Raw genomic sequence first — 12,724 nt, forward strand, 5'->3', positions numbered from 1 at the left:
CAGATAAAAAAAACCTACCACCTTGCAATATATCATAATAAGAGCCAAAATGTCGACCAAAAACTGTCAAATCCATCCGACAAATAGCTTTTTCACCACAGCTCTAAAGGGGAAGCGAAATGTGTTTCTCTTTCAAAGTCATGGCTGGAACAAGATTCAGTCACGTGGCTGATCAACTTCGTTGAGGTTCCTCCAAGCTTGTTTCTGGCTAAAATGAAGCCGGCAGCGAAGTAAAACAACCAACCGTTGAGACTCCAAGGAGACATTCTGGTCAAAGAGAGAAAGATACATAAATACGATGGGTGGATATAATGAGAACGAGAGCGCCGAGTCGCACCTGGCGAAGGTATGGCTTTCACGATTCCTGGCCCAGACCCCGCACCGTTAACAGTGACAGCATTGCTAACTTCTAGTATTATCATAGGCATTTCAAGACATAGCTAAGTAAGTGGCACCAGGCCGCATTGTTGGACCGTTATATATATCTATAAGCGCGAGAATTCATATCTAACATCTTGTGTCTATATAGAGGCGAGCAGACAGCGCAAGCTATTGAGAACCATCTTACGCGCATAGAGCAGGAGATAGATCGTCTCCTTGGATCTGTTGAAGCGGAAAAGGAAGACGGAGGCGAAGTAGCCAAAGACGACGACAAGGAGAAGCAGGAGAAGAAGCAAGAAGAAGAAGAAGAAGAAGAGAATGGGTCTGACGAGCAACAGAAGGGGGATAAGCAATGAAAGATAAAACTATTGGAAACCAAACAGTTTCTCCAGCTCGAAGAGCCCGTCTGCGTTCTTCTCTGCGACTCCGACTTCCGTTACAATGGCATCGATCAGGTCATAGGGTGTGACGTCGAAGGCGGGATTCCAGACGTCGATCCCGGGAGCAGCAATGTTGACGGTCTCGAGGGTGATGTTCTCCTCATTCCTGCCGAGATCACTGATACGTGGCCCTGTGATTCTGGTGACTTCGGACTTTGCTCGTTCCTCGATTATGATATCCTCTCCTTCCTTGGTACGCAGGTCGATGGTCGTTCGGGGCGCAGCGACGATGAACTTTACACCATGATATTTGGCGAGCACGGCCAATTGGTAGGTTCCGATCTTGTTGGCGGTGTCTCCGTTTGCGACGACTCGGTCTGCTCCTACCACGATGGCGGCAAGACCTGTCCCCTTCTGAGCGAGTAGCGAGGCGGCCATGGAATCTGTGATCAGGGTGGCGGGGATCTTGTCGTGGACCAGTTCAAAGGCTGTGAGTCTGGCGCCTTGGTTGTACGGCCGTGTTTCGGTACAGTAGGCGTGCTCGAGCTTGTCTGAAGCATGGAGGGAGCGGATGACTCCCAGTGCTGTTCCATACCCGGCTGTTGCAAGAGATCTAGATAATAAACCAATTAGCCTGCCTTGCCCATGCCTTGAATTTCTATTATTCTCTCTCTGGTTTGATATCGGTCAGCGTACCCCGTGTTGCAATGTGTCAAGACACCGACTTTCTTGCCGTCCTTGCCAACAGGTGTGTTATTCATGATCCATGCAGCGCCGAAATCTCCCAGTCGGTGGTTATCCATGGCATCGTCAATCAGCATCTTCTCCGCAGCCTCGACATAGGCCTCTGCCAGGTCTTTTCCCTTGGGATCCCCGATCTGCTTCCTCTTCTGCACCAGCGCCTTCAGCTTGATAGCCGCATCGCTCAGGTTCACTGCCGTAGGCCGACTGGTAACCAAGTAGTCTAGCTTCTCTAGTATGAACGCTTCGACCTCGTTTGCTTCAGCGGACAGCTTGTCATGGTCCATCAGCTCCGTCAGCTCGATCGAGAGGGAGAGGACGGCAACGATAGCGATAGCTGGTGCGCCTCTGACATGCATCTCCTTTATAACATGCCATCCTTCCTTTGCCGTTGAAACGGGGATGTATCGCTCGACGTGAGGAACCTGGAGCTGGTCCAGGACCTGCAGCATCCCGCGCTTGTACCGGATAGATTGGAGAGACATGGCGGGCTATCCTGACGACGACCCCTTCGCAGGCTGATCTAGGTCTCCTTATCGTGGGCGGATAGGCGCGAAGGTGGTTATTCTTCAGCTGTAGCTGGCTGCGGGAGAGAATCGTAAGCTGGTAACGGGTGGGGGAGGGGCAAAACGCTGGATATAAAATTTTAATCGGCATGTATAGAGCCAGTACGGTTATAGGGCATCACCACGGACTAAAGTCGGTGAAGTAGTGAATACAAGAAATCATTCGCGGAGCTCTATCTGGCAACATGACGTTTTTCTACTTCAAGACCGATTTCATCGGCGAAAAGGCAGAAGTACAGATGCTCGTAGATCTACAGGAGGATCATAGCAGCTTAAGCTATAACAGCGATGGAATGCTCAGGGAAAAGCTCCCTAGTGTCATCGACTGCTTCATCTCACGTCCCCGGATGCAACGCCATGCTGCTTACTGCCCCTTGGCACGGCGGGTGTCGTTCAATCTCATCCAAGCTGACTCCCTAAACGCCCATAGTCCATAACCCTAATTCATTCAGATTTCGCCTGCAGAGTGTACCGAATAAGATAAAGCCCAAAAGGCGTCCTGGAGTTGGATCGTTATAGTGTCGCAAGCGTATTCAGATGTGCAAGGAGAGCTTCTAGTCCGCTGATATGTAGAGCACTATCAATCGAGTCAGTCTGGGATCCCCTGAACAAGACATAGCCCAAGCATACCATTGTTCCCTCGTACGAATGCATCACCGTAGCTCCGTCTCATTTTACCGTTGACGTATTCCTCGGTCTTCTCCAGCGCAATGTTCATGTAGCCGTCAACGGACTGTAGCTCGCCTATACCGAAGAATTAGACCTTATTTTCCTGACAACCACCGCCATAACATGCGGTCTATAGCAACAGGAAGAGAACACACCTTTGTAGACGACGCCGGAATTCAGCTTGACGGTGACTGGAGCACCGGTGATCTCTCCCAGGAAAGCAGAGGGATCTTTGCCCTCGGAAGCAGAAGTGGCCTCCATTGTAATTGCAAGTCAGATAGTGCAAGCAGCAAACCTAGAGCCTCCTCGAGTCAGACCAACAGGCGGTGCTATCTCTGTAAACTGGCGAAGATCAGCTCAGCTTCATCAAACCGTCCTGGTCTCTTTTGTCTTTGTCTTCGTCTTCGTCTTCGTCTTTGATTCTTCGACTTCAACAACACAAGAATCCCTCACGTGACTGACCGAGTTGGTTAAATTGAAAACGCGACGCGAGCAAGTTTCAAGCAGCGAAAAGGAAGAAGAGAAAGACGAGAAAGAAGAGAAAGACCGTTGAGAGAGCAGGGTTCGATACCAGGAGAGCTTGCAGCAGCGACAGAGAAAGGCTGAATAGCTGTTTTGGCTGCTGGCGTCAATGGCCCGTGGAAGTTTGCGTCTATTCAACTAATCAACTGCGTCATTCATCCAGCAACCCAGCAACCGAGCTTGCCAGCTATAAAGAAGCGCCAGCCTCGAGGGCAATTCCTCGCAGCTTCATCCCACTTTCACACAAAGACAGTAAACGGCTAACCGACCAGCAAATGAGATATACGCTCACTCTATAACTGAATACCAGAGCGCCATGGCGTCATTCTTCAAGAAACCAACCTGGGCGCAGGCATCCACTCCCGCAAAGCCGCAGGACTTCTTCCGGCGCTCCAACCAAGTGTATTCGGACTTTGTGGCCACGACTCAAGACGAAGATGAGACTGATGATGAGGCCGCTACAGCTAAAGAGACTCCTTGTGCACCTAATGAGCCCAAGAGACGCCGCATATCCAATGAAGACGAGGACGAGACCACTTCAACGCTTCAGCCCAGAATCAAATCACCACCCCAGGAGATTGCAAGTGGAAGTGACACACTTACTAGGGATACCCCTCCCAAGCTGGAAGAAGCCGGGACCAGCAAAACACCTCCAAGGTCTCCACGTTCTGCTCGATCGAGTCCCAGGAAGCCCGGCTCACAACGGAGCAGTCCGAGGAAATCACAATTGATAGGAGCCTCACCGCCAGGCACTATCATTCGTCTTAACTCGGAATCTCCTCCTCCTCCGGCATCCCGAGTTCCTCCAAAGTCGGTAATACAGATTGACTCCGACTTGGACAATGATGGAGACAACGACGAAGAGTCCGATGAGGACTGCGCAGCGTTGATCAAACGAGCTCGAGAAAGGGCACGTAATAACCAGGTGCGGGAGGAGAACAAGCCGGCATCTCCCAATGGCAAGGATAATACCACCAGGAAGACGACTGGAACCCCATCGGCGTCCCCCAAGGCTGCTTCCAATCCATCACCGAAGAAAAAGGACACAGTTGTGAATATCCTTATTACATCTAATATTCAAAACACCAAGTCGCTCCTAGTCCGTCGCTTACTGTCACAGAACCTAGGAGAGGTACGAAAGGCATGGTGCAACCACCAGAAATACGACGAAGAGACCTCGGATAATATCATCTTGACCTGGAAAGGAAGACGGCTATTCGACGTAACCACATGCAAGAGCCTAGGTATCAACGATACTGACACCAACGACAACTCGGTGTTTGACTCTTCCCCCTTTGACATGGAAGAAGGCAATGCCGGCGTCCACATGGAGGCCATGACAGAGGAGATGTTGGAAGAAAGACGCCGAGCAGCAGCCACCGCCCAGCAGGATAACAGTGAGGAAGAGAGTGAGGACGAACAGCCAAAGGCTCGAGAGCCAGCTGACACGGACCTGGTTCGGATTACCCTCAAGAACCCGGATCTAGATGATTTTAGGATCAAAGTACGCCCCTCAACGCAGATTGGCAATATCTTGAAGAAGTTCCGGCAAGTTAAGGAGATACCAGAGCACATTTCTGTTTCGCTCTATTTTGATGGAGATAAGTTGGATCCAGACACTTTGATTGAGGATAATGATATTGACGACATGGATTGCATTGATGTTATCATGAAATAACTAGCTATCGGCAGCGGCAGGCTTTTGCACAGTAACCCTAATACTCGGTACTTTTTTGTCAAAAGTAGACATCCAGATAGAACTACCTCATAAGATTATCCGTCTTCTATCACTGTCTGTCTCTTATTTACTGCGTAGTCTAACCAGCTAGTTATAATACGCCTACTATAGGGGGTCGATCTCTTATCGATAAGCTTCTTCCCTCCCCGCGATAAGCAATTTTTTTACTGAAGCTAAAAATCATTCCACGACCGCAGACCGACCAACTTGACATACCTTTAACAAGACTCACAACGAATACAACGACATCTACGACCCATTAAAGCTATATAGGAATAAATACACCTCCCAAGAATGAAAATCCTTACCTCAAACTTCGTCACCTGCGCCGTCAAGGCATGCAAATCCTCCTCCGCCTCATACCCACTACACTTCCGCAACGCAGAGCTCGAGGAAGAAGAACTCGACTTCCAGCCTGATTTTATCCGAAATATCCTGCCCCGGATAGACTGGGCTGCTCTCAAAATAAGTGCGAGTGAAGTGAGTTAGGCCATCTCCGTACCGTTGAGTAGTGCGCAGACGCTAATTGAGCCTTTGCAACGGGTGTAGCTTGGGTTCCCATCGATAAGCGAGTCGAAGCCTGAAGGCGAAGAGTTGAATAATGAGCAGTTGCTACGGGATTTGCATAAATTGTTACTTGAAACGCATGTGGTGGAAGGGGAGCTGGTGTGCGGGAACTGCGGGCATGAGTATAAGATAAAAGAAGGGATTGCGAATTTCTTGCTCCCGAGTCATCTTGGTATGTTGCGTTTTTAAGGATATACTTGGATGTTTGCTAACGGGGTGATTTGCAGTATGATTGATGTGGGAGTTGATACTTGATTGATGGATGGAGATAGATGGATATACCCGGGATACCAGCACCTGGTTCTCGCCAGACAGTAGGGGTGTTATAGCAATATAACAACCCTACGCTTTTCAAACTTATAGCTCCCTTGCTTTAATAAAGGGCCCATGCCGGAGAAAGGTACAAAGCATGCCCACCAGCGGCCAAAACTGAATGAAAGATAAAGATTCTCATCATGTATTGATTTATTTCTTTAAACTATTTATCAGCCTTTTCCCCTCCCCGACCAACCAACAAACAAACACTTGGTCAGCGCCATGATACATTTGCTCCCGGCATGAAAGGAAAGAAAAAAAAAAAAAAAAACAACAGCATGGCATAAAAGAGAACATGGCAGAGCAAACAGACCCATATCTATCCCATCCAACCAGGCAAGCAAGCAAGAGCAAACCATCCAGCTAATATACACATGTAATAGAAGCAGACAGACAGATAATAGGAGGCAGAGAAGGAGAAAGATGGGAATTATTACAGGGCGAAGAAAGGATGGGGTTGGTTTTTTCTTAAAAAGCATTAATTGCAGCAAGTAAGTGGGATGAAAGGAAATGCAGTATGGGAAGAAATATACTGATGAGAAAGAAGTCAAGGAACGCCAATCGTTAAAGGGTAAAAGGGAGAAGTCAGTGTAATCAAACGCCCGTCCCTGTTTTAAAGTAGTTGATATTATTCCCTTGGCTGTAGACTGTATATCTATAGCTTTGTAGGGATGAGATGCCCAGAGTTCTGGTTGGGTGCTTTTGTTGAAGGCGGCGGCGCACAAGAGCATGCGTTTTGTGTGATGTGCTTGCGAGCGCGGGTAGAAGAGTCAGGGGTATTCAACACCAGTAACAACGCCGGTGACAACGTTGGTGTTTGAGTATCACAACCAATATCAATGGTAATGGTTTAGTTGAGGAATCCCTTGCAGCCCGTCGAGCCACAGAGACACGGGATACGGTCATCGCTATCCCACTCTCGCTCGAACTTGTAGTCGTACGTCAATTCCTCATCTACACAGAAAGTTAGCAACCTATCATAAATAGATAACAATAGCTTTGAATGGATCAACCCACCTCTCTCAATGTCCCTGAGGGCATAAATGACGATACGCTTACTTCCGTCGACCTTGATGATCTTCGCCGTGCAGTTGGGCGTGCAGCTATGATTGATAAAGCGCGCAATGCCACCATGCTTCGTAGCGTCGATGACGGTATTCTCATCAATGCGAAACAAGTAACTGCTGCCAATGCCGGACTTGAGGTACCGTCGCTCACGCATATCAGCCACCTGCTGCCGGACCTTCTCACCAACGTATTCGATAATCATGTCGTTCGCGGTGATATTTTCCTCGGCATACAGACCCCAATTGTGGATTGCCGAGCGAGCAAAACGGACGGGCTTCTTGCGTTTCTTAAGCTGGTTGAAGCGCAGCACGTCTCCTTCGCCGCTTTGGGTGGGCAGAGCTTGTTTCTGCGCATTGATGTCGGCTATTAGACGGCGGTTGTTGACGCGGTTGGAGCGGGAGGAGGTAATGGTTGATTTGGAGAGGGTTTTGGCGGCGATGACTCGAGCTGCGTCCGCGGCGGCGGTAGGGTCGCTTTTAGCTAGGGCTTCGCGTTCTTCGCGGGCCTTTTGGACCTTGATGCGGTGAGGGAGGTATTTGGATTTTTCGGACTCGAGGATACGTTTGCGGCCGTCGGTGCGGGCGGAGCCACTTGGGTTGGGGACGTAGTAGCCGTCTATCTTTATTTCGGAGTGGACGGGACCGCGGGCGCCGTGGCTGTTGATGGCCTTGATTTGTTTCTGGTTCCAAGCCCAGGCTGTGACGTTGGTGATGATGGGGGTGTTGGGTTCGGATTGGAGCGAGGTGGATTCTAGAGCTTCTCGGAGGAATCGAAGGTCTTCTGTGTCCTTGACTATGTTCTGCCATCCGTCGAGGTCGAGAACGATGCCTTCGTCGTCTTCGACTGTGGGCTTGGGCTCGGTAGTTGACAATCCCCATTCTACCTCTGGCTTGACGTATCCGTCTTCCTCCTCTTCTTCCTCATACTCTTCCTCCTTGGCCTCGATGTCAAGTTCCCCTTCAATAGGCGTGACGGCGAGATCGAGATCGTCAACTTTGGGAATCAGGCCCTGATCCGCAGCAGCCTGGAGTTCAGCAAGTTTAAGAGCCTTCTTCTCCTCGAGAAGCTGCTTCTTGGTCTTCCTCTTCGGTTTCTTGCCCTTTTCTTTGCCGAGTCTTTGGGCCTGCGAGTCCACGAGAGCAGACAGGTCGTCGTCCGGTTCCTGGCCGAGATGAGACGTATCGACACCGAATAGTTCGTCCACTGTCTTCCGCCGCTTCTCCATCTCCAGCAGCTCCAGACTGAGTCGTTTCCGTTTCTTCGAGACACGTTCATAGTCACCTGGTTCTCCCAGCAATTCACGGTCGAGGTCATCCAGCTCTTCCTTGATCCCAGCCGAGTCGAGACCGGAGTCTCCAAAGCCAGATACACTGGGCACAAGGGAGCCCCGTAGATTCTCGTCGTCGTCGTTGTCTGCCTCGCTGGACAGGCGGGAGAGCGGCCGAGACTCCTGGTCTTCGGTATCGCGGGTGAAGGAAGTCTGGTGCTCGTCGTCGGAGTCATCTTCGTCATGAAGCTGTTGAAGCCGGTGATAGAGCGGTCTGAACTCCCTCCTGCGCACAGTGGGACGGCGTCTTCGTTCGTCGACAAAGGCAGAGTTGTTGCGTTCAAAGTCTCGTGCTTTTCTGATGCGCGGTAAGGCGAGGACGTTCTTCGACTGCGCACCAGGCGGTGCAGGACTGTTTCGTGAGTCCGTGGCGCTTTCGCCCAGCCCGGTATCGAGGTAGAAAGCCGGCTTCTTGATGCCCTGCGGGTCAGCGATGCCTAGCTTCTGTCTCTTTGCGCGGTGCCGGTCCGGATCCAGGAAGTCGTATAGTGCCGGAGCGGCAATGCGAGTCTTGATATCTTCCAGAAGCTTATCCCTGAGCTCACGGATGGCAATGGCAACGACCTCGGTGGTTGGATCGACGTTTTCAGCCCGTAGACGCTTCTCCTCTTCCACGTCCAGCTCTGTCTCCCGCTTGAGCCGTGCCTTTTCGGATTTCTCGCGCTGCTCGGCCTTGACTCGTTCGGGGCTGGGACTTCGTTCGTAGGATGGGTTGCCGTACTGCTGGCACTCCATGTTCATGACATAGGTGAACAGAGCAGTCATGTGGCAGCCCCGAAAGCAGCGTTCGCACTCGAGCTCTCCTCGACGGGAGTTTTCGAACAAGACATAGTAACCTGTGTTGTCGCACCGGACGGACTTCCAGTCGTATAGCTTGAGACGTCGTTCTAGATGGGGTACGGTGGTGCTGAGGACGGGAACGTAGCAGTGTGCAATGAAGATGTAAGGGTCTCGTTTGATCTGGTCTAGGATGGGGGTCTCTTCGACGAGAGAGGGTGGTTTTGGTGCCGCGCGAGGTCCGTCTGGTGGTTGGAGCTGCAGGGCCGGGTGTAGAGAGGATTTACCAGATGGTCCCTTGGGGGCTGTAGGGGGCGGTACATTATCCTTTGGTTGTGATTGTGATTGCGATGATGGTTCGGTTTCTGCTTTGGGCCCGGTAGGTAGTAGAGGTAGAGGTGGAGGAGGAGGGGGAATGTCGGATTTCTTAGACGCAGCAGCAGCAGCGGCATCACTATTCTGTTGTTCAAAGACAGCCAGCTGTTCCTGCTTCTGCAGAGCAATGAGCTTTGCGACGATACGGTTGCAAGCAGCGGAGTTCCGGTCGAGCTCTACTCTGATGCGCCGAGTACCGATGCGCTGTTCCTTCTTGCACTCGAGGTACGCTCTCCGGGCGGACTGGGCAGCTGTGAGAGGAGAGCCGCCACGCAGAGACCTGGTGTCCTTGTAGGTGATGGAGCAGACACCGAGGAAGCGGCCCGTGGTGGGATCCGTTCTGTTGTCTATCTCCGCGATCTCGCCGAAGCTAGAGAAGAGGGCGCTGATGGGAGCCACGGTGGTGAGGGGGTCGTAGCCGGTGACGACGATCTGGGTGGGCGGCCCGGGCCCTATAGAGGTAGCTGGATCGTAGGCCCATGGCTTGAGGGTGTAGGGAGCCGGTCTGTACTTTGTCTTTTGCTTGCTGGCGGCGCCGCGGGTGTAGTTTGGGATAGCTCTCCGGGGGTCTGATACTACTGCTGGTGATGCCGGGCCAAGGTTCTGGCCCAACTCGGGTTCAGCAGCGGCGGCCACGGCAGCGTCTGAGGCGGGCTCACCTTCACCGAAGGCGACGTACTGAGGTTTCCGGCGCTTGTCTCTGGACGCAGGAGGCCTCTTGTCCAGGTCCGGGTCGTAGACGAGCTTGTAGCCCCTGGGCGGAGGAGGCAGCCTACTACTAGCAACGACGGCCTTGGCGTGGTCCTGGTCATGGTGATGGTGATGGTGGTATTTCTCATATTCCACGGCGGAGGCAGAGGCAGAGGCAGAGGTAGCGGTGGAGATGGAAGACTGCTCAGAGTCGGCCAGCCGCGAGGAAGAGAGCATGGGGCTGCCGGACTTGCGCGGCGGCGAGGAGTCGGTGGTTGTCAGGGGCGTGAGGGCGCAGGCGGACATGCCGTTGAGCGTCGTGGTGGCCGCGGCCGAGGAGGAGGACTCTGTGGCCGTCGAGCTGGAGGAGCCTACTCTCGCAACGACGCCGCCATTCGCAGCAGCCGCAGAACCGGCAGCAGAGCCAGCAGAACCAGCAGAACCAGCAGAGTAGGGATCGGTGGGCGTAGCTGTCTCCGTCTGCTCTGCGGTGGAAGAGGATGCGGACGAGGGCGAGGGCCCCCCTCCCGCAGCATGCTCCTCGTCGTCGTGATGCTCCTCCGCGAAGAAGTCTGCGGCGGCCGACCTGCCCCTGAGCCTGCTGCCCGCGTCCTGGCCGGCAGCGGCCTTGCTGCTGCGCTTCTTCTGCAGGACCGAGGGCGCCGTTGGGAAGAAGTCTGCAAAGCCGGCGGAGGCGCGTGACATGATGGGGAGGCAGGCAGAGATGTGTATCGAGCAGAAGACGAAGACGCTGGCCTAGGAGCCTGAGAGAGACGGGCGAGGGCGAGCAAGCACCATCCTTGAGCACGGCAGCCTTCTCATAGAGCCATGCAGTGTCCTCGCCGTCGTTCTTCTATTTAGTGTATTATCTTTATCTTCAGTGTCCTCCTGGACGCGGTGGTCTGGCTGTGGCGAGGCGCAGGTTTGGGGGAGTCCCGAGAGATCAGAAGCACGCCGGCCGGGCCAGAGACGAGAAGAGAAGAATTAAAAAGGCCAGCGGACGCGGCGAGCAGAGAGAGAGAGACCTGCGACGGTGCGAATTGAGCCTGTCCTGGCGTTGCTGTCGTGCGGTTCTTTTGGTCCTTTTGGAGGTTGGGATTTTTTTTTGTTGCTGGTGGATGACCNTTTTTTTTTTTTTTTTTTTTTTTTTTTTCCCCTTTCCCTTTTGCGGAGGTTTGGAGGTTTTTTTTTTTTTTTCCCTTTCCCTTTTGCGGAGGTTTGGAGGTTTTTTTTTTTTTTTCTTTTTGACGTTCGCGACGCCAAAAGGGAAAATCTTGACCCGACGATAGAGACGGCGAGGTTGGAGATGAAGATGAAGATGAAGGAGAAGATAAAGGAGAAGGAGAAAGGATGAAGCTGGAGATACAGGAAAGGCGAGAGGGTCATGGCCTGGCTGGGGGTGGTGGGCGGCCGGGGCAGTGAAGATGGCCACGCGAAGGCCAGGACGGCGACGACGACGATGATGATGAAGATGACGATAAAGAAGAAGAATAAGAAGATATTACAGAGATGAGACGAGGAGAGAGACGATGGATAAGAAGAGAGATGTGAGAGACTTGGACTATGGGATACAGACATGGCTGGTCCATCCTACGGCTGTCCGCTGCCTCTCTGGCCACCCAGAGGTAAGTCGACGACGAGGACGAGAGACGAAAGACGAGACAGAAGACGAGACAGAAGATGAGAGACGGAGGAGAAGAAGAGAAGATAGAAGATACTTGGTACATCAGAGACGGTCTTGATAGAGGAGAGACATCAAGTGGGATCCTCTGGCTCAGCTACAGGATGCAGACAGCAGACAGCATGCGATTATAAGACCTCCATACAATTACTATCGACGAGATCTATCAGTTGGACTGTACGGATAACTACTAGATGGTGAAGATGGTGAAGACAGGTTACGGCTCTGCTACAGCAAATAGCATCAACCAGAGGATACAGACATACACATCACAGGAGATGTTGGTAGAGACTAACAGCCATTATTGACCGTGACTCGACTTATAAAAGAGATACAAACCATTGTCAAAAGAAAGGAGAAGACAGCCTCCTTATTCTCCTGAGTCTCTCCTTGAGTCTCTCCCTGAGTCTTCTCCTGGTTGCTCTGTTGCTGCTCTAGCTGTCACTAATCGACCAAGAAGATAAAAATAGGCCAACCATCGACCACAGAAATAAGCAAAGAGAGCAAAAAAGCGCCTGTCCCTGGAGATCGTTAAATATAGATCTCTCACTTTCCCTCTTTCCCTTTGCCCTATGCCCTCTGGTTTTCCTGCTAGACGGACGCCTTGGCTGATGGCGGGCACTCCACTGTGGTGAGACATGGAGGAAGACGGGCAGCAAGCGGGCGAGGGAGAGAGACGAGACGAGACGGACGAGGGAGAGAAGGTCGAAGCAGGACGGGGGGGAACGGGAGAGAGGTACTCCGTAGACATGGTCAGCTCATGGGGTCTGCTGGCAATGCCTGTCTGCCCATCTGTCTGTCAATCGTCTCCATCGGCTGTCTATCAAGGCCGGCCGGCTGTCTGCAGGCTGTATGTAAGTATGTAAGTCTATCAATCGACCCCATCGCCATCCATGTCCATGTCGGGTCCCCCCCCCCGGGGCGCCC

General features: G+C 52.3%; 6 protein-coding genes across 6 annotated transcripts; 3 read left to right on the forward strand and 3 right to left on the reverse strand.

Moving 5' to 3' along the window:
- Positions 1–521: 521 nt before the first annotated feature.
- On the reverse strand, positions 522–1,954 carry ARB_00968 (uncharacterized protein; the record flags this gene model as incomplete). Its single annotated transcript, XM_003012671.1, has 3 exons — positions 522–705; positions 763–1,374; positions 1,458–1,954. The coding sequence occupies 3 exons, from the start codon at positions 1,952–1,954 to the stop codon at positions 522–524; spliced, it is 1,293 nt and encodes a 430-aa protein (XP_003012717.1).
- A 703-nt stretch (positions 1,955–2,657) lies between these two features.
- On the reverse strand, positions 2,658–2,998 carry ARB_00969 (small nuclear ribonucleoprotein SmF, putative; the record flags this gene model as incomplete). Its single annotated transcript, XM_003012672.1, has 2 exons — positions 2,658–2,812; positions 2,893–2,998. 2 exons carry the CDS (start codon positions 2,996–2,998, stop codon positions 2,658–2,660), a joined length of 261 nt encoding a protein of 86 aa, XP_003012718.1.
- Positions 2,999–3,575: 577 nt separating this feature from the next.
- Positions 3,576–4,937, forward strand: ARB_00970 (uncharacterized protein; the record flags this gene model as incomplete). Its single annotated transcript, XM_003012673.1, has 1 exon — positions 3,576–4,937. One exon carries the CDS (start codon positions 3,576–3,578, stop codon positions 4,935–4,937), a length of 1,362 nt encoding a protein of 453 aa, XP_003012719.1.
- Positions 4,938–5,291: 354 nt separating this feature from the next.
- ARB_00971 (uncharacterized protein) lies at positions 5,292–5,941 on the forward strand (the record flags this gene model as incomplete). The annotated part of the gene is made up of 3 exons (XM_003012674.1): positions 5,292–5,477; positions 5,547–5,736; positions 5,928–5,941. 3 exons carry the CDS (start codon positions 5,292–5,294, stop codon positions 5,939–5,941), a joined length of 390 nt encoding a protein of 129 aa, XP_003012720.1.
- A 788-nt stretch (positions 5,942–6,729) lies between these two features.
- On the reverse strand, positions 6,730–10,821 carry ARB_00972 (uncharacterized protein; the record flags this gene model as incomplete). Its single annotated transcript, XM_003012675.1, has 1 exon — positions 6,730–10,821. The coding sequence occupies one exon, from the start codon at positions 10,819–10,821 to the stop codon at positions 6,730–6,732; it is 4,092 nt and encodes a 1,363-aa protein (XP_003012721.1).
- Positions 10,822–11,645: 824 nt separating this feature from the next.
- ARB_00973 (uncharacterized protein) lies at positions 11,646–11,931 on the forward strand (the record flags this gene model as incomplete). Its single annotated transcript, XM_003012676.1, has 2 exons — positions 11,646–11,741; positions 11,782–11,931. The coding sequence occupies 2 exons, from the start codon at positions 11,646–11,648 to the stop codon at positions 11,929–11,931; spliced, it is 246 nt and encodes an 81-aa protein (XP_003012722.1).
- Between the last annotated feature and the right edge of the window lie 793 nt (positions 11,932–12,724).

Source organism: Trichophyton benhamiae, assembly GCF_000151125.1.
Source record: "Trichophyton benhamiae CBS 112371 chromosome Unknown contig02295.1, whole genome shotgun sequence".
Classification (NCBI taxonomy): domain Eukaryota; kingdom Fungi; phylum Ascomycota; class Eurotiomycetes; order Onygenales; family Arthrodermataceae; genus Trichophyton; species Trichophyton benhamiae.